Genomic DNA, 23,687 nt, shown 5'->3' with positions numbered 1-23,687 from the left:
TAATGGTGGAACTGGAGATGATCCGTACAGAGTTCAGGACTGCTCTGAACCAAGTTATGGAGGCCATAGAGGATAATGGTGAAACTGGAGATGATCCGTACAGAGTTCAGGACTGCTCTGAACCAAGTTATGGAGGCCATAGAGGATGATGGTGAAACTGAAGATGATCCGTACAGAGTTCAGGACTGCTCTGAACCAAGTTATGGAGGCCATAGAGGATAATGGTGTAACTGGAGATGATCCGTACAGAGTTCAGGACTGCTCTGAACCAAGTTATGGAGGCCATAGAGGATAATGGTGGAACTGGAGATGATCCGTACAGAGTTCAGGACGGCTCTGAACCAAGTAATGGAGGCCATAGAGGATAATGGTGGAACTGGAGATGATCCGTACAGAGTTCAGGACTGCTCTGAACCAAGTTATGGAGGCCATAGAGGATAATGGTGAAACTGGAGATGATCCGTACAGAGTTCAGGACTGCTCTGAACCAAGTTATGGAGGCCATAGAGGATAATGTGGTCCTCTGTAACTCAATTGGTAGAGCATGGCGCTTGTAACGCCAGGGTAGTGGGTTCCATCCCTGGGACCACCCATACGTAAACATGTATGCGCACATGACTGTAAGTCGCTTTGGATAAAAGCGTCTGCTAAATGGCATATTATATTATTATAATGGTGAAACTGGAGATGATCCGTACAGAGTTCAGGACTGCTCTGAACCAAGTTATGGAGGCCATAGAGGATAATGGTGAAACTGGAGATGATCCGTACAGAGTTCAGGACTGCTCTGAACCATGTTATGGAGGCCATAGAGGATAATGGTGAAATTGGAGATGATCCGTTGTGGGGATCTATTTTCTCATAGTTGGATCTGTATGTGATGAATAGCTTAGAAGGAATGCATTAATGATAAGCATAGAAGGTTTGTACTATACTCATATAAATTGTTTCACATAACCAGCTGTGATTCATGTGAGGAACGTTAGGGGGTAGGACAGATAAGACTTGTATTTCTTACAGATACGAACACTGCCTCTTTGTTGTCTGTGAACCGTCCTTGAACGTAGGTACAGTGGAATGGTGTCTTTTGGGTGCTGACTACAGGTTGTTATGATAAAACTTATGCCTGGCAACAGTGTGCAACAAGTGGAGCGCCAAGGTGTTGGGACCAGCCGGTGCGCCAACGGATTGGCTGAGTAAGTCTAAACCACGCTCAGTCTCTACTCTGATTGGCCAGCAGGGAGTGGGAAATATCTCTGTCAGAGTATTTGAAGAAGAACCTGTAACAATGGATTAGTTCTCTGAGTGCCCTGCGTGTTATTTCAGTGGACCCATATATACAAACCTTCATACTTATCATACATACATTTTGCATATAATAAATTTAGCTTGGATTGAATATCTCTTGATTATGTTTGATTCTTATTCCAAAACCAGATTTAAATTACGCAATTTCTAACACCGTACAGAGCTCAGGACTGCTCTGAACCAAGTTATGGAGGCCATAGAGGATAATGGTGAAACTGGAGATGATCCGTACAGAGTTCAGGACTGCTCTGAACCAAGTTATGGAGGCCATAGAGGATAATGGTGAAATTGGAGATGATCCGTACAGAGTTCAGGACTGCTCTGAACCAAGTTATGGAGGCCATAGAGGATAATGGTGGAACTGGAGATGATCCGTACAGAGTTCAGGACTGCTCTGAACCAAGTTATGGAGGCCATAGAGGATAATGGTGAAACTGGAGATGATCCGTACAGAGTTCAGGACTGCTCTGAACCAAGTTATGGAGGCCATAGAGGATGATGGTGAAACTGGAGATGATCCGTGCAGAGTTCAGGACTGCTCTGAACCAAGTTATGGAGGCCATAGAGGATAATGGCCTTTTTACTTCACTTTAATCCAGTCGGTCAATATAGCTAAATGATTGTGCTAGTAAAAAAGGAATGTAGTAGGGAGTTGACGTTAAACCGGCATTTTGATCATTTGTTTAAGGAAAATAATGACCAGTTTGTGTTATTTTGACTTCCAGGAGCGGGTCGAGGAAGAGACTGTGGATGAGGATGGAGCAGCAGCACCTGAATAAACATAACATAGTTATTCACTTTTAGCTTTAAGCAGTTTTACAGTTCTTGATTGGAGTGCAGTGTTCATGTTTTTACTGACTTGTTATTTTGTGAGCTTATTGCTGTGATTTTGTTTACGAATCTATTGTGATACAGTTTATGTAAAAAAAGAACTTATTTTCAGGCATTTTGCATATTTCGTCAGTGGACACCTACCGACAGGACACTGTTTATATGTTCAGGATAGATTAAATGACGTGTCTTAAGGGTCCTCCCGAGTGGTGCAGTGGTCTAAGACACTGCATCGCAGTGCAAGCTGCGTTGCTACAGATGCTGGTTCGATACCTGTCTGTGTCGCAGCCAGCCACGACCGGGAGACCCATGAGGTGATGCACAATTGTCTGGGTTAGGGGAGGGTTTGGCCAGCCGGAATGTCCTTGTCCCCATCCCACTGCTACGTACAAAAGTTACGTTCCCAGTGGTTACCAGAAACTGCATTTTATGGGGCTCTCAACGTACTTTCTGACGTTTAGCAACATTATGAGGTTGACTTAAAAATACACATATTTAACGGTTTAAAATTCCCCACATTTATACGTCCTGAAAAGACTTGGGACATAAGCGGACACCACAGCTACGTAGAAGGAACGTTTCACAATAACGTTATCATGACTTATGTAGGGACTAAAATAACTTGTCACGTCCTGGAACGTAATTTTGTTAGCTGGGAAAGCTCACTCTAGAAACGTATTCCAGTTTCTGCCTTCCAGCTGGAATGGAAACCTTTGCCAGTGGGTGTGCATTTGGAAACTACCTGCTCCTCTCCTCTGAAGCATAGGTTACTGTGTCCTACTGACAACGTTACAAGCATGATTCAGAAATTAGGGAGATATGTTTAATTTGAGAAGAATGGAATAACTTTTTCAATGCTAGTTAAGGATTCTATAGTCACCACGTTTCACATTGGATTTATTAACGACAAAAAGGTAAGACCTGTTTTTAATTCTAGTGCTGCACTGCACAAACAAGGTTGTTAGCTAGCTAGCTAACATTTGCTCTGGTCCAACGTTAAACCAACTCTGAAGTTCAAAAACATTCAAAGTTCCTCCATAGAAGCCGCTCCTCCGTAGGTATAATTCTGTGGGCCTAATTCAGATAATGCAGGTCATAATACGATGCCCAGCTCTTCAATGCAAGCATCCTCTAACGAGCTCTCCTCACCCGCAAAATGTCGCGCCCTACACTGTGATTGGCAGCACAGTTTGCTCTTAATGATTTTCCTATACAGATACTCTGTGGTTGTCACGAGAATGTTGTTATCTCAGTGGTTGAAGTCAAACACTTCTTAAATCTTTGAATAATTCCCAGAGGTATAATTCTCTAGTTTAAATAAATTAAACAGACCCCTTACTGCAATGGTCATTCTTTATTCATGAGAGCTCTGAAAATCATACAATGCACAACGTTTTGTATACCTCTACTACGCCCCTAAGTGGGCCAATGAGAAAGCTCCTCACCCATATTTAGGCAACTGTTACATTTCTCTGTTAGCTTGCACAGCAACCTAGTTGTTTCTTCCTGTATCTATTTCACACTGGTTTCAGAAGACACAAATACTCTGTTGCTGGGCAAATATGCATCTTATACAGGCACATAGGGTGGGGACATGCTTCTCAGTGTCTAGTTTCACATCCTGTTTTCTGTTATTGGTTTCACAGTTGCATTCTGCTTGCATAGATGTAAAAATAAGCCAAAGCCCTTGTTTTACTTCTAACTAAGCTAAACATTATCAGATTGTAGTTTTATGATTCTAACACATTTCACAAAGAATCGAAGTGTAATAATTAGTCATTACATTTACATTTACGTCATTTAGCAGACGCTCTTTACCAAATTATTCTATCAGTGGTATACTAGTGTATTTATTCTCCCACTTGGATGTCACTTCCACAAGCTTTAAATTGAGGGCCAGGTTGTCAGGATGGGTAATGTACTGTACACATTAAGTACAAGTACTCCTAAAGATACACTTCATTTTAACTAGCTAATTCCCGTGTAACAACTAGTAATTACATTGTACTTGGCTAACATTACATGTACTATGCTTTGAAATAGTGTCTTATTCTTCATCTGGGACTTGTATTTGTATTTATTATTGATCCTCATTAGTTCCTGCCAAGGTAGCAGGTACACTTCCAAAAAATCCAAGATGGCGTAGTAGTGCGTTGTGTTTTTGTCGTGTGTCTGTAAATAACCTGTAAATACCCAGTTTTTTTGTATTTTTCGTACATATTTTCCTATCAGACTTTTCATCCTTCTACAAAATATACTTTCCTGCAACCCGCCTCACTCAATGTGGAACGGATTCTATTATTGACTTACCTTTTTATCTAGAATCTAGAATCTCCAGTTGAAACTAGCTAGCCAGCTAACTAGCTACTTGCTATTAGCCACAGCTAGCGGTATTTCACCCAGATCATTGGATTTTTTTCCGCTGGATTAATTTTAATTGCTGGACATTCATCACCGGATTTTCGGCCAGTCTGCACAGCGCGTTATCGACCCAGAACATATCAGTTTTTCCGCCGGAATCACTGATTCACCGGACATCTAACTCCGGATTCGTCGCTACCAGCTGGCTACAACAAAACGGACGCTGTGGTCTGGCTAATCATCCCGAGCTAGGCCCATCTCCCGGCTATCTACCTCTCTATCAACCGGACGGGACCACCTAGTGTTGACACGGAGCCCCGCCGATCCTACACGACTGGTCTGCCGACGAAATCGTCTGATGTGGTTACGACGTTAACCACGAAGATTCCATCCATCTGCTATCCCTGGCCCGTTAGCACACGTTATCCGTGGCCTCTTACTCACAAAACTGAACTAGCTACTTGCTATTAGCCACAGCTAGCGGTATTTCACCCAGATCATTGGATTTTTCCGCTGGATTAATTTTTAATCACTGGACTTTCATCACCGGATATTCGGCCAGTCTGCACAGCGCGTTATCGACCCAGAACATATCAGTTTTTCCGCCGGAATCACTGATTCACTGGACCGTTAGCTCTGGATTCATCGCTACCAGCTGGCTACAACAAAACGGACGTAGCACACGCTAGCCGTGGCCTCTTTCTCACTAGCGCTTCACCACCGGACCTTATGATAACTCAGCTATACAGCTGATATCTGCTGGACTGTTCCTTTTTAGGTACTACATCCTGTTTATGTTTAGCCTCAGCCCAAACATGGTTAGTTTATTGTTGTTTCGGTTATTTCTAATTGTACAATTTCACTGTAGACCCCCCAGCCTAGCTAAACCTGCATTAGTTAGCTCCTTTGTTCCTCCCCCTATACACTCAGAGACCGACTCAATTGATGCCTCTAGAGATACTATCTCTTTCATTGTTACCCAACGCTTAGGTTTACCTCCACTTTACTCATATCCTTCCATATCCTTGTCTGTACATAATGCCCTGAATCTTTTCTATAACACCCGGAAATCTGCCCCCTTTATTCTATGTACCCAACGCACTAGAAGACCAGTTCTTAAAGCCTTTAGTCGTATCCTTATTCTAGTCCTCCTCTGTTCCTCTGGTGATGTAGAGGCTAACCCAGGCCCTGCAGCCCTCCGTATCACTCCTACTCCCCAGGCGCTATCATTTGATGACTTCTGTAATCACAAAAGTCTTGGTTTCTTGCACATAAATATCAGAAGTCTACTTCCTAAGTTTGAGTTATTCACTGCGATAGCACACTCTGCCAACCCTGATGTTCTAGCAGTGTCTGAATCCTGGCTCAGGAAGGCCACCAAAAATTCTGAAATTTCCATCCCCAACTATAACATTTTCCGTCTAGATAGAACTGCCAAAGGGGGTGGAGTTGCAATCTACTGCAGAGATAGCCTGCAGAGCTCTATCATACTATCCAGGTCTGTGCCCAAACAGTTTGAGCTTCTACTTCTAAAAATCCACCTTTCCAGAAATAAGTCTCTCACTGTTGCCGCTTGCTACAGACCCCCCTCAGCCCCCAGCTGTGTCCTGGACACCATATGTGAATTGATTGCCCCCCATTTATCCTCAGAGTTTGTACTGCTTGGTGACCTAAATTGGGACATGCTTAATACCCCAGCCATCCTACAATCCAAGCTTGATGCCCTCAACCTCACGCAAATTATCAACGAACCTACCAGGTACAACCCTAAATCCTTAAACATGGGTACCCTCATAGATATCATCCTGACTAACATACCCTCTAAATACACCTCAGCTGTCTTCAACCAGGATCTCAGCGATCACTGCCTTATTGCCTGCGTCCGTAACGGGTCCGCGGTCAAACGACCACCCCTCATCACTGTCAAACGCTCCCTAAAACACTAGCGAGGAAGCCTTCCTAATTGACCTGGCCCAGGTATCCTGGATGGATATAGATCTCATTCCGTCAGTAGAGGATGCCTGGTTGTTCCTTAAAAGTAATTTCCTCTCAATCTTAAATAAACATGCCCCATTCAAAAAATACAGAACTAAGAACCGATATAGCCCCTGGTTCTCCTCAGACTTGACTGCCCTTGACCAGCACAAAAACATCCTGTGGCGTACAGCATTAGCATCAAATAGCCCCCCGCGATATGCAACTTTTCAGGGAAGTTAGGAACCAATATACACAAGCAGTCAGGAAAGCAAAGGCTAACTTTTTCAAACAGAAATTTGCATCCTGTAGCACTAACTCCAAAAAGTTTTGGGACACTGTAAAGTCCATGGAGAATAAGAGCACTTCCTCCCAGCTGCCCACTGCACTGAGGCTAGGAAACACTATCACCACCGATAAATCTACAATAATCGAGAATTTCAACAAGCATTTTGCTACAGCTGGCCATGCTTTCCATCTGGCTACCACTAACCCGGCCACCAACTCTGCACCCTCTGCTGCAACTTGCCCATGCCCCCCCGCTTCTCCTTCACACAAATTCAGACAGCTGATGTTTTGAAAGTGCTGCAAAATCTGGACCCCTACAAATCAGCTGGGCTAGACAATCTGGACCCTTTCTTTCTAAAACTAGCCGCGAAATTGTCGCAACCCCTATTACTAGTTTGTTCAACCTCTCTTTCATAACGTCTGAGATCCCCAGAGATTGGAAAGCTGCCGCGGTCATCCCCCTCTTCAAAGGGGGTGACACTCTAGATCCAAACTGCTACAGACCTATATCCATCCTGCCCTGCCTTTCGAAAGTATTCGAAAGCCAAGTTAACAAACAGATCATCGACCATTTCGAATACCACCGTACCTTCTCCGCTATGCAATCCGGTTTCCGAGCTGGTCACGGGTGCACTTCAGCCACGCTCAAGGTCCTAAACGATATTATAACCACGATTGATAATAGACAGTACTGTGCAGCCGTCTTCATCGACCTGGCCAAGGCTTTCGACTCTGTCAACCACCGCATTCTTATTGGCAGACTAAATAGCCTTGGTTTCTCAAATGACTGCCTCGCCTGGTTCACCAACTACTTCTCAGATAGAGTTCAGTGTGTCAAATCGGAAGGCCTGTTGTCTGGACCTATGGCAGTCTCTATGGGGGTGCCACAGGGTTCAATTCTTGGGCCGACACTTTTCTCCGTGTATATCAATGATGTCGCTCTTGCTGCTGGTGACTCTCAGATCCACCTCTACGCAGACGACACCATTTTGTATACATCTGGCCCTTCATTGGACACTGTGTTAACAAACCTCCAAACGAGCTTCAATGCCATACAACAATCCTTCAGTAGCCTTCAACTGCTCTTAAACACTAGTAAAACTAAATGCATGCTTTTCAATCGAACGCTGCTAGCACCCGCCCACCCGACTAGAATCACCACTCTCGACGGGTCTGACCTAGAGTATGTGGACAACTACAAATATCTAGGTGTCTGGTTAGACAGTAAACTCAACCTCCAGACTCACATAAAGAATCTCCAATCCAAAGTCAAATCTAGAATCGGCTTCCTATTTCGCAACAAAGCCTCCTTCACTCATGCTGCCAAACATGCCCTCGTAAAACTGACTATCCTACCGATCCTTGACTTCGGCGATGTCATTTACAAAATAGCCTCCAACACTCTACTCAGCAAATTGGATGTAGTCTATCACAGTGCCATCTGTTTTGTCTCCAAAGCCCCATACACTACCCACCACTGTGACCTGTACGCTCTTGTTGGCTGGTCCTCACTACATGTTCGTCGTCAAACCCACTGGCTCCAGGCCATCTATAAATCACTGCTAGGCAAATCCCCGCCTTATCTTAGCTCATTGGTCACCATAGCAGCACCCACCCGTAGTCTGCGCTCCAGCAGGTATATCTCACTGGTCATTCCCAAAGCCAACACCTCCTTTGGCCGCCATTCCTTCCAGTTCTCTGCTGCCAATGACTGGAACGAATTGCAAAAATCTCTGAAGCTGGAGACTCTTATCTCCCTCAATAACTTTAAGCATCAGTTGTCAGAGCACCTTACCGATCACTGCACCTGTACACAGCCCATCTGAAATTAGCCCACCCAACTACCTCATCCCTATATTGTTATTTATTTTGCTCTTTTGCACCCCAGTATCTCTATTTGCACATCATCTCTTGCACATCTAGCATTCCAGTGTTAATACTATTGTAATTATTCTGCACTATAGCCTATTTATTGCCTTACCTCCATAACTTGCTACATTTGCACACACTGTATATATATTTTCTGTTGTATTTCTGACTTTATGTTTTTTTTACCCATATGTAACTCTGTGTTGTTTTTATTGCACTACTTGCTTTATCTTGGCCAGGTCGCAGTTGTAAATGAGAACCTGTTCTCAACTGGCTTACCTGGTTAAATAAAGGTGAAAAAAAAAAAAAAAAACTTCCTGGGGTCCAGCAAAATTAAGGCAGTTCATACAATTTTAAAAACATTACAATACATTCACAGATTTCACATCACACTGTGTGCCCTCAGGCCCCTAATCCACCACTACCACATATCTACAGTACAAAAATCCATGTGTACGTCTGTGTATAGTGCGTATGTTATCGTGTGTGTGTGTGTGCATGTGTCTGTGCCTATATTTGTGTTGCTTCACAGTCCCTGCTGTTCGATAAGGTCTTTTTTAAAAATCTGTTTTTAAAATCTTATTTTACTACTTGCATCAGTTACTTGATGTGGAATACAGTTCCATGTAGTCATGGCTCTATGTAGTACCCCACAATACATGCCACCAGAGGTCTCTTCACAGTCCCCAAGTCCAGAACAGACTATGAGAGATCAGTCTGTTCTGGACTTGGAGACTGTGAAGAGACCTCTGGTGGCATGTCTTGTAAGGTATGCATGGGTGACCGATATGTGCGCCAGTAGCTCAAACAGACAGCTCGGTGCACCCAACATGTCAACACCTCTCATAAACACAAGTAGTGATGAAGTCGATCTCCCCTCCACTCTGAGCCATGAGAGATCGACATGCATATTATTAATCAGCCATGCTGCCCTGTTCTGAGCCAATTGCAATTTTCTTAAGTCCTTTTTTGTGGCACCTGACCACACGACTGTACAGTAGTTGTCACGCCCTGGCTCTGGGGACACTTTAATGTTGAGCCAGGGTGTTAGTTTCTATGTTTAGTTTTCTAGGTTTATGTTCTAGATCGTGTGGATCTATGTTGGCCAGGGTGGTTCCCAATCAGAGGCAGCTGATTCTCGTTGTCTCTGATTGGGAACCATACTTAGGCAGACTGTTTGGCACAGTTAATTGTGGGATCTTGTTCCGTAAGGTTTGTGTTGGTGTATTAACCTAGGACTTCACGTATCGTTTTGTTGTTTTGTAAAGTACTCATTAAAAGATGTACGCATATCACGCTGCGCCTTGGTCTGCTTCTTACGACGATCGTGACAGAAGATCCCACCAAAGAAGGACCAAGCAGCGTGTTCAGGAGCAGACACCGGGAAAGGAACTGGAGAAGTTGGCGATGTCCCAGGTGGGCGAATGGTGGTCTTAGGAGGACATGTTCGCGGGCAAAGGGCCATGGGCAAAAGTTAAAGCCCTGGCGAGAGAGGAGGTACGGCGCCAACCGTGCCGTCGTCGGATAGGCGAGAGGCAACCCCAATACATTTTTTGGGGGGCCACACGGCATGGACGACGGGGCTGCTGGAGGCAGCTACAGGGCGAGTTTGTGGACTAGGAGAGGAGGCCACCAGGTTACGGGGGCCATTGGTCATGAGGGGGAAGGAGAGTGTAGAGGCATGGAGAGAGGTACTGGGGTGTGTTACCAGTCCGGTCCGGCCCGTTCCTGATCCCCGCACAAGGCCAGTGGTGTGTGTTCCCAGTACGGTCCGGCCTGTTCCTGTTCCTCGCACCAAGCCTGTGGTGCGCGTCGCCAGCCCGGTCCGGCCTGTTCCTGCTCCCCGCACCAAGCCTGTGGTGCGTGTCGTCAGCCCGGTCCGGCCCGTTCCTGCTCCCCGCACCAAGCCAGTGGTGAGCGTCGTCAGCCCGGTCCGGCCTGTTCCTGTCCCTCGCACCAAGCCTGTGGTGCGCGTCGCCAGCCCGGTCCGGCCTGTTCCTGTCCCTCGCACCAAGCCTGTGGTGCGCGTCGCCAGCCCGGTCCGGCCTGTTCCTGCTCCCCGCACCAAGCCTGTGGTGCGCGTCATCAGCCCAGTACGGCCTGTTCCTGCTCCCCGCACCAAGCCTGTGGTGCACGTCGCCAGCCCAGCCCGGCCCGGCCTGTTCCTGCTCCCCGCACCAAGCCAGTGGTGCGCGTCGCCAGCCCGGTCCGGCCTGTTCCTGCTCCCCGCACCAAGCCTGTGGTGCGCGTCGCCGGCCCGACCCGTTCCTGCACCAAGCCAGTGGTGCGCGTCGTCAGCCCGGCCCGGCCCGTTCCTGCTCCCCACACCAAGCCAGTGGTGCGCGTCGTCAGCCCGGTCCGGCCCGTTCCTGCTCCCCGCACCAAGCCAGGGGTGCGCGTCGTCAGCCCGGTCCAGCCCGTTCCTGCTCCCCGCACCAAGCCAGTGGTGCGCGTCGTCAGCCCGGTCCGGCCCGTTCCCGCTCCCCGCCCCAAGCCAGTGGTGCGCGTCGTCAGCCCGGTCCGGCCCGTTCCCGCTTCCCGCACCAAGCCAGTGGTGCGCGTCGTCAGTCCGGCACGGTCCGTGCCTGTTCCACCTGTGCCTGGTCCGGCACCGGTCAGCTGCTCCACGCCGGAGCCAGAGCAATCCGCTCCACCGGTGTTCAGTCCAGCTCCGGTCAGCAGGGCCAGACCATGAGGGCGAGAGAGAGAGGGGTGGTCACGCCCGGAGCCGGATCCGCCTCAGAGGCGGAATGCCCACCCGGCCCCTCCCCTGTGGTGTTTGGTTGGCGCGGTCGCAGTCCTGTCACGCAGGTACTGTCACGCCCTGGCTCTGGGGACTCTTTAATGTTGAGCCAGGGTGTTAGTTTCTATGTTTAGTTTTCTAGGTTTATGTTCTAGATCGTGTGGATCTATGTTGGCCAGGGTGGTTCCCAATTAGAGGCAGCTGATTCTCGTTGTCTCTGATTGGGAACCATACTTAGGCAGCCTGTTTGGCACAGTTAATTGTGGGATCTTGTTCTGTAAGGTTTGTGTTGGTGTATTAACCTAGGACTTCACGTATCATTTTTTGTTTTGTTATTTTGTAAAGTACTCATTAAAAGATGTACGCATATCACGCTGTGCCTTGGTCTGCTTCTTACGACGAACGTGACAGTAGTCCAGGTGTGACAAAACTAGGGCCTGTAGGACATGCCTTGTTGATAGTGCTGTTAAGAAGGTAGAGCAGCGCTTTATTATGGACATATTTCTCCCCATCTTAGCTACTGTTGTATTAATATTTTTTGACCATGACAGTTTAAAATCCAGGGTTACTCCACGCAGTTTAGTCACCTCAAATTGCTTAATTTCCACATTATTTATTACAAGATTTAGTAAGGTTTAGGGTTTAGTGAATGATGTGTCCCAAATACAATGCTTTTAGTTTTAGAAATATTGAGGACTAACTTATTCCTTGCCACCCACTCTGAAACTAACTGCAACTCTTTGTTAAGTGTTGCAGTCATTTCAGTCTCTGTAGTAGCTGACATGTATAGTGTTGAGTCATCCTCATACATAGACACTTGTATTAGATCGGTTTTCATAAACTCAACCAAGTTAACCCAGATGGTACGCTTTATTTTGGGGGCAAGCGATAGCAACAACATTGACTGGAGATATATTTTGAACTGTGCACATTCATGTTTAAGTAAAATATTTTTATTTTACCAGGTAAGTTGACTGAGAACACATTCTCATTTCCAGCAACAACATATTGTATTTTAATGAGTGACACTTTGGGTTTTCTTATTTTGGGTTCACACCCAGTGGGTGTGAAAAGGGGGATTGTTGGGATTTGTTTTCTCATAATTGGATCTGTATGTGATGAATAGCTTAGAAGGAATGCATTAATGATAAGCATAGGTTTGTACTATACTGATATAAATTGTTTCACATAACAGGCTGTGATTCATGTAAGGAACGTTAGGGGGAAGGACAGATAAGACTTGTATTTCTTACAGATACGAACACTGCCTCTTTGTTGTCTGTGAACCGTTGTCTGTGAACCGTCCTTGAACGTATGTACTCACAGTACAGTGGTGTCTTTTGGGTGCTAACTCCACAGGTTGTTATGATAAACTTATGCCTGGCAACAGTGTGCAACAGGTGGAGCGCCAAGGGGTTGGGACCAGCCCGTGCGCCAACGGATTGGCTGAGTAAGTCTAAACCACGCTCAGTCTCTACTCTGATTGGCCAGCAGAGAGTGGGAACTATCTCTGTCAGAGTATTTGAAGAAGAACCTGTAACAATGGATTAGTTCTCTGTCTGCCCTGCGTGGTATTTCAGTGAGCCCGTATACGAACCAACATACTTATCATACATACATTTTGCATATAATAAATGTAGCTTGGAATCAATATCTCTTGATTATGTTTTCTATTATTCCAATACCAGATTTGAATTATGCAATTTCTAACAGTTGTCATGCAGGAATAGGAGAACTCGTGATGTGATGTGACATCGCTAATGAAATGGGGACGTCTCTTGCCACCAAGCCATCAATTAAACTAACGTTAGTGTCTTGTTTTCTGTCTGTGAGATTATTTTGAAATGTGTCAGCTACTGCTCTCTGCTCCAACCTCATCATCAAACTGAAAATATGCCAAATGTCAATACATTTCCTGCGTGTGACAGGTCTTTAACATGGTATATTACACACAATTCATGGAAACTTTACTCAACTCACAAAATGTTGAAATACACATAACCCCTTTTCTATGTGATAGATTTAGCTAAACTGTGCTAATCTAGGAAATAATAAACCTGTCTGTTTTTTTGTCAACAGTATGTGCCAAAATCATGGAGTTGCTGGGCCAGAACAAGGTGGACCATCGTCAGAGGAAAGTTGCTATCGTCAGCCAAGACAGTTTCTACAGAGTCTTGACACCTGACCAGAAGGCCAAGGCACTCAAGGGCCATTACAACTTTGACCACCCAGGTGGGGGTGGCAGGTAGCTTAGCGGTTAAGAGCGTTGGGCCTAAAGATTGGACCGAAAGGTCACTGGTTAGAATCCCTGAATTGCTCCTGTAAGTCGCTCTTGATAAGAGCGTCTGCTAAATGACTAAAACGTAAATGTAAAATGTACTACAGGCCTGTATGAATTGTAATAACATAAGTATAATCGTTGTAATAACATAAGCTCTTAGTCAGTCACTTATCACTTAGATAATGTGGATTTAGTTAATCATGGCGTTTAATGAATCTTTGCTAGAATTATAAATGGCTAATGTTCTGGCTGAACAGTGTAATTGAGTTAATAACCTTAATGTTTATTACAGATGCTTTCGACAAAGAGTTGATGTACCAAACCCTGAAGGATATTGTGGAGGGGAGTGTGGTGGAGGTGCCGACATATGACTTTGTCACGCATTCCAGGTGAGAAGGAAACATTCCATCCAGACCCAGTGTAACAGAAATGCCCCTTCTTGAATTCAGACAGACGGGATCAAAACTGCCCACCCTCCACATTCCAGAGCTCAGATAGATGACCCTTGACCTAAAGAAAAAGAAAAACCAAAAGAACTGGGTGTGTTCATTAGTCTGATTTCATTGCATTAGTCTGTTGAAAAACATTTACTCCAAACTGAAAACTTTGTGCAATGAAAACAAGTTTATTTTGGACAAATTCAGATAGGTCTCTCCCCGTTTCGTTTAGTCTGTATGCTTCCGTTTGGACCCTAGAGTAAACGGTTTCCGTTGCAAAACGTTTGGCAAAAGACCAAACGTTTTGCACACTAGGGCAGTTCCCAACTAAATAAAATCCTGGTTGACCCAAGAGTCGTCTGTTCTTTTGACCAATCGCTTTTAAAATGTGTATTTTTCCAAACACCCTATGTTTGAATAAAATCAACTATATGTAGGCTACAGAGCTTGTCTGATGCTTTAAGCACTGCGATTAAAAATGAAGACACACAAATGACTAAAGAGGGAGCCAGAGATCAATATAGCCTAACCAGAAGGAGAAAAAAAACTGTTCCCGACCCCCCCTCCTCCCTCTACTGCTGGTCTTCGCAGATTCTGCCGTTACGCTCCTGAAGTTGCCGGTAATAGGCTACACCAGCGGTCGGTAACCTTTTCCATTTGGAGTGCCAAGTTATCGTACCATTTCTACTGAACTGCGTGCGTGCCAGTTATGATTTTCATTTTCGTAGAACAGTTTCATTTAATTTATAATAGTCTTCAAAACTCAAAATCAATGTTGTGGTTAATCAACATTGAAAATGATACAAATCTAAAAGTAACTTCTATTGCCATTGCCAACTATGTAAAAATAGCCTACATAAAGCCAACAAATAAAAACATTGCAGCCTGCAGGTAGAAAATATCCTGATAAAAATAAATATACTATAAATCCCATTGGCTACGCATGGCCTGTCTGCAAGGAACTTAAAACATTGTATCAACTATTAACTTGGTCCTGCCTGATGCTCGTGCTGCAAACTTGCAACATTGTATAAAATATTTTGGGCCCTCAGTTTCCTGTGCCAGTGAGTTCCGGACAGACAGACAACAGCTGTAGGCTATTTTGCGCGAGGGATAAGAAGTAATCAGGTAGGCCTATATTGTGACGTTTCCACTGGATCAGAGGATGACATTTATTTTGCCTTTCATGCTGTGTGGTTATCGAAAGGGAGAGAGCTGGAAATAATTTTTGAAATAGGCTACGTTGAGGAACTATTGTCATTCTCAATGGATGTAAAAACAGACTTCATTTACTTGCTGTATGAGGCAAAGAAAACATTACTTTGAGAAGCTCCACAGTGATGGTGAATTAAGAAAATCAGAAATAGTATCAGATCCCCAAATGGGCACATTTATAGGCCTCCATTTGCGCGCAGGCCAGGTAGCCTAGGCCTACTTCTATGTGTTACAAGGTGCGTGTCCTTCCTCAAGATTGACAGGCGCGCTCCAAACAAAAGACAATGAATAAATTAACAACTCAGAAATAAACGTAGGTTGTGCGCTCTGCAAACAACGCGTCCACTCCGACAATGACAACGGTAAGACTGTAATAATAATACATTGAATGCATTAACAGAAAAAAATCATTAACATAAATTACCATAAACAAACATTGTAATTAGAAATGATGGTAATTAACGGTAAATGTACTAGTGGTGGTACTGGTGTGCCATCCCCGCGGTCTCCAATGGATTAGTCCACTGAGACATGCGTCAATCAGACCGGTGTCGTGTGCCATATATTTTTTAAAATATATTTGCCACTGTGAAAACTAAGCGCAGACAGCCATTCTGATTCTGTGTTGAATCATAGAGCACGGCACCTACTGCTTTCGGCCGTTCATCGTCCCGGTGTGTGCAGCCTCAGACATGAATGTCAATGCATTTGCAGATGAATTAACACACACACACACACACACACCATGCATTCACGTGAAAGTTAGTCTGTCAATAGAATACCTCTGTGTGTACTATACATTTGGTGCTTAATGTGTGTGTGTTTTCCAGGCTGCAGGACAGGATCACGGTGTACCCCGCTGATGTGGTTCTGTTTGAGCGCATTCTGGTATTCTACTCTCAGGAAGTGACGGACATGTTTCACATGAAGCTCTTTGTGGACACTGACTGATGTCAGGCTGTCCCGCAGAGGTACTACTGAAACACACACACCTAACAAGGGGATTGTCACATGCACGTCCACTTCCATACTCATACACACACTTTTCTCTAGCATATTTGATGTATATACTGAATTGTCACATTTGTCTTGGTCCTGACCTGGTTGTTGTTGTTGTCTTGGTCCTGACCTGGTTGTTGTTGTTTTGGTTTTGACCTGCAGTTCTGCGGGACATGAAGAGAGGCAGAGACCTGGAGCAGATCCTTAACCAGTACACCACGTTTGTCAAGCCAGCCTTCGAGAAGTTCTGTTTGCCTGTAAATGTCCAGCAGAGCCACACACCCTCACCATACACCGATGATAACTAACAGATAATGGACACTTTCATTCATTATTAATAGGGCTAATTATGGACATTTAAAAGATAATGACACATATAACACCCAGTGACTAATTTATATTATGTTCTACATTTACATTACATTTTAGTCATTTAGCAGACGCTCTTATCCAGAGCGACTTACAGTTAGTGCATACATTATTTTTTATACCCCCCGTGGGAATCGAACCCACAACCCTGGCGTTGCAAACGCCATGCTCTACCAACTGAGCTACATCCCTGCCGGCCATTCCCTCCCCTACCCGGGACGACGCTGGGCCAATTGTGCGCCACCCCATGGGTCTCCCGGTCGCGGCCGGCTACGACAGAGCCTGGATTCGAACCAGGATCTCTAGTGACACAGCTAGCACTGCGATGCAGTGCCTTAGACCACTGCGCCACTCAGGAGACACAAATGCAGTCTTTTGAGAGCATTAGCTACCAAATTTAGATTGATTAGTTATTTTCCCCCCCAGACCAAGAAATATGCAGATGTAATTATTCCTCGAGGAGTTGACAACATGAGTAAGTTATGGCACTCTGATGAAGCCTTCAGACTCATACCCTCTCCATACCCCTCTCTCTCCACACTCCTCCCTCCCTCCATCTCTCTTATTAATCTGCCTCTCATGCTCAGTGGCCATCAACCTCATCGTGCAGCACATCCAGGACATCCTGAATGGGGACCTCTGTAAGTGGCACCGTGGAGGAGTGGTGAATGGGCACAGCCGGGGCTTCAAGCGGGCCATCTCGGAGCAGGGGGACCTGGATAACGCCACCTCCAACCTCCCCCTAGGGAAGAGGGTCCTACTGGAGCCCAGCAGTCGCCCCCACTTTTAAATGGAAGATCAGTTCTTGTTCACATCATGTTTCTACAGTGACAGGCATAGCATGATTTGTCAATCAAAGATTTGGTTGGTGAGGTGATCAGAACCCTGGTACTCAGGGCCCGCATCCACAAACCATCTCAGAGTAGGAGTGCTGATGGATCAGTGCTGATGGATCAGTGCTGATGGATCAGTGCTGATGGATCAGTGCTGATGGATCAGTGCTGATGGATCAGTGCTGATGGATCAGTTTTGCCTTTTAGATAATGAATAAGATTATATGGATAGTTTATAAAGTTCAGACTGACTCTTCACCCTGACTCTTCTAATAAACGGTATCATTATTTTACTGTCAATGATCTGTATGCAGGTGTGCTCAACCAGGTCAACAAAGAGGATATCCAAGATAGCCTATCATAAAGGTGTTGTCCTAGTGACCTGCCCAGGATGTGAAAAACACCACATTATTGCTGACAACTTGGGTTGGTTCTCTGACCTGAAGGGAAAGAGGTTGGTGGCCAAGTTAATGTAGTTGTGAACATTTTACATGCATGCACAGAATTACAATGTTATGCAGGCAGGGCACTCTCGCGTCACCTCAGGTAGCGCAAACCCACACTCGTTCAGAGCCCTCTGCTGCGCATTTCACCATCCACGTCAACTTCCCTGATTACACGGTAGTTCCCCAGTGTAAGGCGCTGGTCGATTCAGGCGCAGCTGGGAACTTTATGGACAGGTCTTTAGCTAATAGTCTACGTATTGTCTCCTGTAGCTCAGTTGGTAGAGCATGGCGCTTGCAACGCCAGGGTTGTGGGTTCGATTCCCACGGGGGGCCAGTATGAAGAAGAAAAAAAAAATGTATGCACTCACTAACTGTAAATCACTCTGCTAAATTATTTAAATGTATTTCCCCTATTGATAGTGACATGCACAGAAGAGAAATGGAACTGCAGTCATAGTGAATCATAAGTGAATACCGTATTAATAGGCTGTAACGTTTGTATGGACTAAAGGGCCCTACACACTTCACGCAAACCCAGCATAATATTCACAGGGAGTTCTAGGTACTTTTGTGTGACTCAGATTTTGGAACGGACCACATACAACGCTCCTCCGCTCTGTTTGCATGCAGCCTCCTTAAGACTTGAGTATTATTCCTGAATATTTTTTTTTTTCTTATTCATGGTTTGTTTTTTTCCCCTACAGGAACATTGAGGAAATCCTTGCAGCGAAAGGGGAGAAAGTGAAGAGGGTAGAAGGAGAGGCGGCCTTCGAGATTGTTGTAGACAAGTCCGGCAAGGATTCAACACAGACTGCTCACGATGCAGATGCAAAGAAACCTTCACCAGAGTCTGATGACTCAGGGAAATCATGACTAACTCTCTGTGTGTGTATGCGCATACATGCATTTGTCGATGGACTGATCACAACAAGGACACCATTCTCTATGAGTGAGAAATAGCAATGACTAAATAAATGCAACACTGCTTTTGATATTTCTATCTCTATATTGTTTTCATAACATGTTGATCATTTCTTATCACACTATTTTATACCAACTGAACACTAGTGTCAGAATATTATTTGGGTTTACACCAATCCTACAACTACTGCACGGATCACACTCAAACAGAAAAGACTGATGCTTGCAATTCATTTTTATTGTAAAGTTGTATGATATAAAGCAGGAAAAATGAACATCCAAAAGCCCATTTAGGGCCATGGCAAACTGCCTATAATGGACGCTCTCCCTCTTCCTCCATTGTGCCCTCCAGCAGCTCATTAAAGCAATGCTGTCAATCCACACGGAAGCAGAACATAGTGCTCCTGTAAAACAACAAACAGTCATTGAATGAATGGGATTCACAGTAATACATTTGTCTTATAATTTTTAATCATGAAGCCGAGTTCTGGAGCCCCCATCCTCTTATCACAAGCCCAAGCACTTACCTCATCTGTTCTTCTGTCTTTTCCTCTCCCTCCCTCCCTTTCATCCTCTCCTATTGATGCTTCATCAGATAAAGTGACCTCATATGCCACAATCTGTTTCAGGAAAAAATAAACATCCGAAAGCCCACTTACATGAGGTGAATAATCACATGAGATCAGGAATTGTAGTTTTTGGGTTGAAAGACATTGCATAAATGCACTTCTGTCAACACTAATACAGTTGTCTACAGAGAACAGGCTTTGATCATAAACACTTACCTAATGTAGTCATCCAAATGTGCTCCTCCTCCAACCCTCCCATCCTTTCCAATTGATGCATCTACAGATCTGTTTCCATGGCTGCTCTTTTCATCTACCTCAGACTGGAAGTCTGCCTCTTCGGAATGCATTAGCTAGGTTCCAGTTGGGATAGCTAATTTGCCCATATGTCCATCTCCTCTCTATTACTCTTATGAAACGGTTTCACCTCTTTTCTCTTGGTCTCTGTTTATCTTGTCTTCTTCTGCCTCTGAGTATTGCCCTCCCCCCCCTTGCGTTTTCCATAACTTTCTTTTGATCCACTTAGCTCTTCTTTACTGCTAATCTCATTGACCTTTTATCCCATGGTCCGTCCTGATTCTGTCCATCAGAACTTGAATTCTATATCTCCTATTTCCCTCCTGATAAACCACTCTGGTCTCCCTTCCTCCTCTCATGTTTTCTCCTCTTCACCCTCGTGCCTGGCTCTGTATTATCCCCCCCCCTTGCTCCTTTTCCAGTTTTTTTGTTTGTTTTTTGCCTTAAATATAAAAATGTTTGTTTATTTACATCTATTAACATACCTAAGAGCATTGACAACATTTCTTTCTTCCTTTGTCTGCTCGCTTTTCTTTCGTCATCTACTCAAAAGTTGTCAACGCCTCGTCCGCCTCATTCTTCTGCTTCTTCCTTGTTCTCCTCTTGGCAGACTGTGCGTGAGCGGTCTCTGGACACTGCTCCCTCTCTTCCGTCCACACAGATGTAAACGCTGTGACCTGGTATGGCACCACCTGTTTTGCTCTCTGTGTCTGCCCTTTTTTCTCATACATCGCACGCCTCTTTTCTCTTTCAATCTGTGCAATCCGCTCTTCTCTCTCATACAGTTTCTCCATCTCCATCTTGAACCTGGCCTCGTCATCTTTTATTCTTTGAAGCTCTGCTCTCTTCTTATCCTCGTCCCATATCCTTTTCTGCCTTTTCTTCTCCTCCTTCTCTTGTTCCTGCTGTATCTTCAATCTCCTTTTCTTCTCCTCCTTCCTCCTTTTCTCTTCTTTCTCTTGTGCCTTTTGCTGCATCTCCAGCACCTTCATTCTCTCCTTTTCCCTGTTCTTCTCCTCCTCCATCCTCTGTTTCTCAATCTTTTTCAACTCCTCTGCCCTCTTTTTTCTCCCTCTTTTTTTCTTTCTCCACCCTCTTTTTCTCTTCTTTTTTGCGGGCCTTCTGTTGTATCTGCTGCTTCTTCATTTCTTTTTTTTCTCTCTTTTTCTCTTGCTCTTGTCTCTTTTTCTCTTGTTCGATCTTTAGTTTCATCTCTGCCTTCTCCCTTTTCATCTGCTCCTCTAACTTCTTTTTTTCCATCTTTTCTGTCATTTTCCTTTCCTCCTCAACCGATTTCTTCTGTCTCTTTTCCCACTTTTTGAGCTCTTCTTCCCTGTCTTTCTCCGCCTTCCTTTCTTTTTCCTTCCCACTTTTCATCTTCAACATCTCTTCATTTTTCTTAGCTTCGTCCTTGAAATATTTAAGCCTCTCTGCGTAGCTCATGGCGTTAAGTTCTTCTTTCCCTAGGCTCGCCATCATAGACATTGCATTTGCGGTTGCATATCTCCCTTCCATTGTACGACTATCAATCTTCTTCCTCTCCCTCTCACCATAAGGATCCCTGTGTAGACATCTCTGTTGTTGTCCACTCATGCTCTCCTCACTTTCACTACTCCCCTCCTCACTTGTACTACTCCCCTCCTCACTTGTGTCCTCACTCATACTCTGAGACACATCCTCCTGAGACAAGCGCAAAGGCATCACAGCCTTCTCAGTGGTGACGCAGAGCGCCTTGATGTAGTCAGCTTCTGAGTTCACCCTGTGAGCAAGTGGGCACAGCTCCTCGTAAATGGAGCTCCACGTGAGTGAATCCTCACAAACGTCGTCAGGCAGGTATAGGTCAGATGACTGCCTCTTGAGCACATTCACAACCTCTGCTAGGTCCTGCTGGGTGGCCCCCTGAGTGTCCTCTTGGGACGGCTACTGGCGTGGCATCTGTGGTGGCCTCTGGGCTGGCCGGACGCTCGGGGGCTGTGGCAGGGGTCTTGGATTGTCCTACTGCAGAGGAGCAGGAGGCCTCAGTGTCATCGTTCTTGTCATAGTTGTTTATCCTTTTGTTCAGAATCTCTTCCTTTCTCTTTTGGGCCATCCTCTCTTTCAGCTGCGCTTTATACATATTCTCAATTTCTGCGCCTCTCCGTTGAACTTCCTCAGACAATTCCTCAGACGATGCAACCTCTGACCTCTTGACCTTATCCTTGACCTTTGCCTGGTCGGTCAATGGGGACCTGGGGTGGACATGCGGATGGGTCTGCCTCAGCTGGGCAGGAGGGCCGGGAGCCAGGAGGTAGGATGGGACAGAAAATCTGTGTGAAGCGTGTGGGTGCGGCGTCTTGGACGGAGAATGAGGCCGTTTGTCAGGGGAGGTGCAGCTCTGTGTGACCAGAGGGGGAAAGATTGAGTGTTTCTTAGCCGGGTTCTTCTGGGTGGCGGCGGCATGCTGGTCACACTCCGATTGGCTTTTGGTGAGGTACTTGTGGAGATTGTACCAGGGGAGAGCTGGCAGTGTCGGGGAGACGGGACAAAGAATGGAGGAGGTGGAGCGCTGCTTGATCACCCCTTTATCTACCCCAATCTGTATGATGACAGACACATTTTATTATTAATAGCTTTGTCCATGTTATTACTATCTTACAATATATGTTATGGTAGTACATATTATAAAATTTATTACTGTTTGCTTATTAATCTCCACACTTTTGGATTTATTCTTTTTCAACTCTTCTAGGAATGCAGACCTTCCTGAGAATACTACCAGTGCAGAATGCAGACCTTCCTGAGAATACTACCAGTGCAGAATGCAGACCTTCCTGAGAATACTACCAGTGTGCAGTTTTTTTATTGCTGTCTTATTTCACTATTCAAACTATTTAGATCTAATTTCCGTGTATCAGGATTGGGAACATCTCAAAGCAACTACAGTATATCTACTGAGAAGTCTGATTTAAGAAAACTGCTCGTTACCTCCTCCAACAACTTGTGCAGCCTAAATATTTCTCCATACAGCGCCTTTATCTCCCTCATGTTTCCTCGCTCAGTTCTCCATGTCTCTTTAGCCAATCTCCAATGGGCGAGCTCAAGGTCATGGATATCCTCCCGCATGCCTAGTTCAACCTGGGTCCCCTTCTCATTGTGCCTCTTCTTTTTCTCTTCTTCGGGGTTGAATCGGTGTTCTCCTTGCCCTGCCTACACACCTTTGGGGCAGTAGGGATATTGAGAATAGAACATGGTATATTTTGTTTTACTCATTGGATTATTATGTGCCTTCCATCGTTTTCCGTTGATATAGAATATCAAGAAGGTATAATGTTGACACTAGATCAAGCCGTAGTTAGTCCGAAGTTTCCACTGATTGGCCATAAATGATTAGTCTGGACCACTTTAGAGATCATAGAGTTAGCCTGCAGATGGGACTTACAGTATGGCTGGGGAGTTGGGAGGAGTTGTGAGGGTGGTTTGTTCTGAGCCTGTGGAGTTCGTTGGTTCCTGTGCAGAAATCGTCCCGTGCAGTCCGATTTGCCCATGGCTAGAAATTAAAATGAGGACACACATGCAGTCAGTAATGAGGTTATCCTTATACAAGCTTGTTATTTTCAATCTTAGAAAAGCTCATAGGCCTATATGTCAAAATGATGATTTTAAAGCACTGGAGTTTCGACTGAGGGTGGTGAGAGAAAAGGGATTCTAACCATTCTTATGATGAGCCTTGGGAAGGAGAACTTTCCCATGGTTCCCTCAATTACTGTAATCCTGAAAAAGATACAATATGGCTTTAAAATATTATTATATTATTTAAATAAACTCAATTAAATTGTGCCACAAAGTAGGACTACTCACACTAAATCCCAAGTGGTCCCAACTACTGACCACCAAGCACTTCAAAATGAACCATCCAAAATATAGCAACGCTTTTCACCCTGAATTGAACTTAAGTGTTGCCGTAATGTGA

At 45.0% G+C, this 23,687-nt stretch overlaps 2 protein-coding genes, 1 long non-coding RNA gene and 1 pseudogene across 3 annotated transcripts; 2 read left to right on the top strand and 2 right to left on the bottom strand.

Annotated features, from left to right (window-relative positions):
- The first annotated feature begins 309 nt into the window (after positions 1–309).
- On the top strand, positions 310–17,465 carry LOC121562524 (annotated as a pseudogene).
- A 214-nt stretch (positions 17,466–17,679) lies between these two features.
- LOC121561108 (DNL-type zinc finger protein) lies at positions 17,680–18,842 on the top strand. Its single transcript, XM_045217001.1, has 2 exons — positions 17,680–17,962; positions 18,659–18,842. Exons 1-2 carry the CDS (start codon positions 17,808–17,810, stop codon positions 18,825–18,827), a joined length of 324 nt encoding a protein of 107 aa, XP_045072936.1. The 5' UTR covers positions 17,680–17,807; the 3' UTR covers positions 18,828–18,842.
- Positions 18,843–19,098: 256 nt separating this feature from the next.
- Positions 19,099–20,134, bottom strand: LOC121562526. The gene is made up of 3 exons (XR_005999554.2): positions 19,661–20,134; positions 19,403–19,495; positions 19,099–19,279 (listed from the first exon to the last, which is right to left on the bottom strand). It is a non-coding gene; the product is annotated as an uncharacterized LOC121562526 (long non-coding RNA).
- A 1,444-nt stretch (positions 20,135–21,578) lies between these two features.
- On the bottom strand, positions 21,579–22,877 carry LOC123485874. Its single transcript, XM_045216998.1, has 2 exons — positions 22,703–22,877; positions 21,579–22,313 (listed from the first exon to the last, which is right to left on the bottom strand). Exons 1-2 carry the CDS (start codon positions 22,838–22,840, stop codon positions 21,579–21,581), a joined length of 873 nt encoding a protein of 290 aa, XP_045072933.1. The 5' UTR covers positions 22,841–22,877.
- Positions 22,878–23,687: the final 810 nt, after the last annotated feature.

The sequence above is a fragment of the Coregonus clupeaformis genome, unplaced genomic scaffold (assembly GCF_020615455.1).
Source record: "Coregonus clupeaformis isolate EN_2021a unplaced genomic scaffold, ASM2061545v1 scaf0883, whole genome shotgun sequence".
Taxonomy (NCBI): domain Eukaryota; kingdom Metazoa; phylum Chordata; class Actinopteri; order Salmoniformes; family Salmonidae; genus Coregonus; species Coregonus clupeaformis.
The sequence above is the reverse complement of the archived record's forward strand: the minus strand, read 5'-3'. Positions and strand labels throughout refer to the sequence as shown.

Bases quoted from the DNA above. Each gene is read 5' to 3' on its own strand.
- LOC121561108 (XM_045217001.1), top strand. From the start codon at position 17,808: ATGATCTGTATGCAGGTGTGCTCAACCAGGTCAACAAAGAGGATATCC. The intron at 17,963-18,658 runs GTTGGTGGCCAA...TTTCCCCTACAG, and splicing joins TCTGACCTGAAGGGAAAGAG to GAACATTGAGGAAATCCTTG.
- LOC123485874 (XM_045216998.1), bottom strand. From the start codon at position 22,840: ATGCGGGAGGATATCCATGACCTTGAGCTCGCCCATTGGAGATTGGCT. The intron at 22,314-22,702 runs GTAACGAGCAGT...GTCATCATACAG, and splicing joins TGCACAAGTTGTTGGAGGAG to ATTGGGGTAGATAAAGGGGT.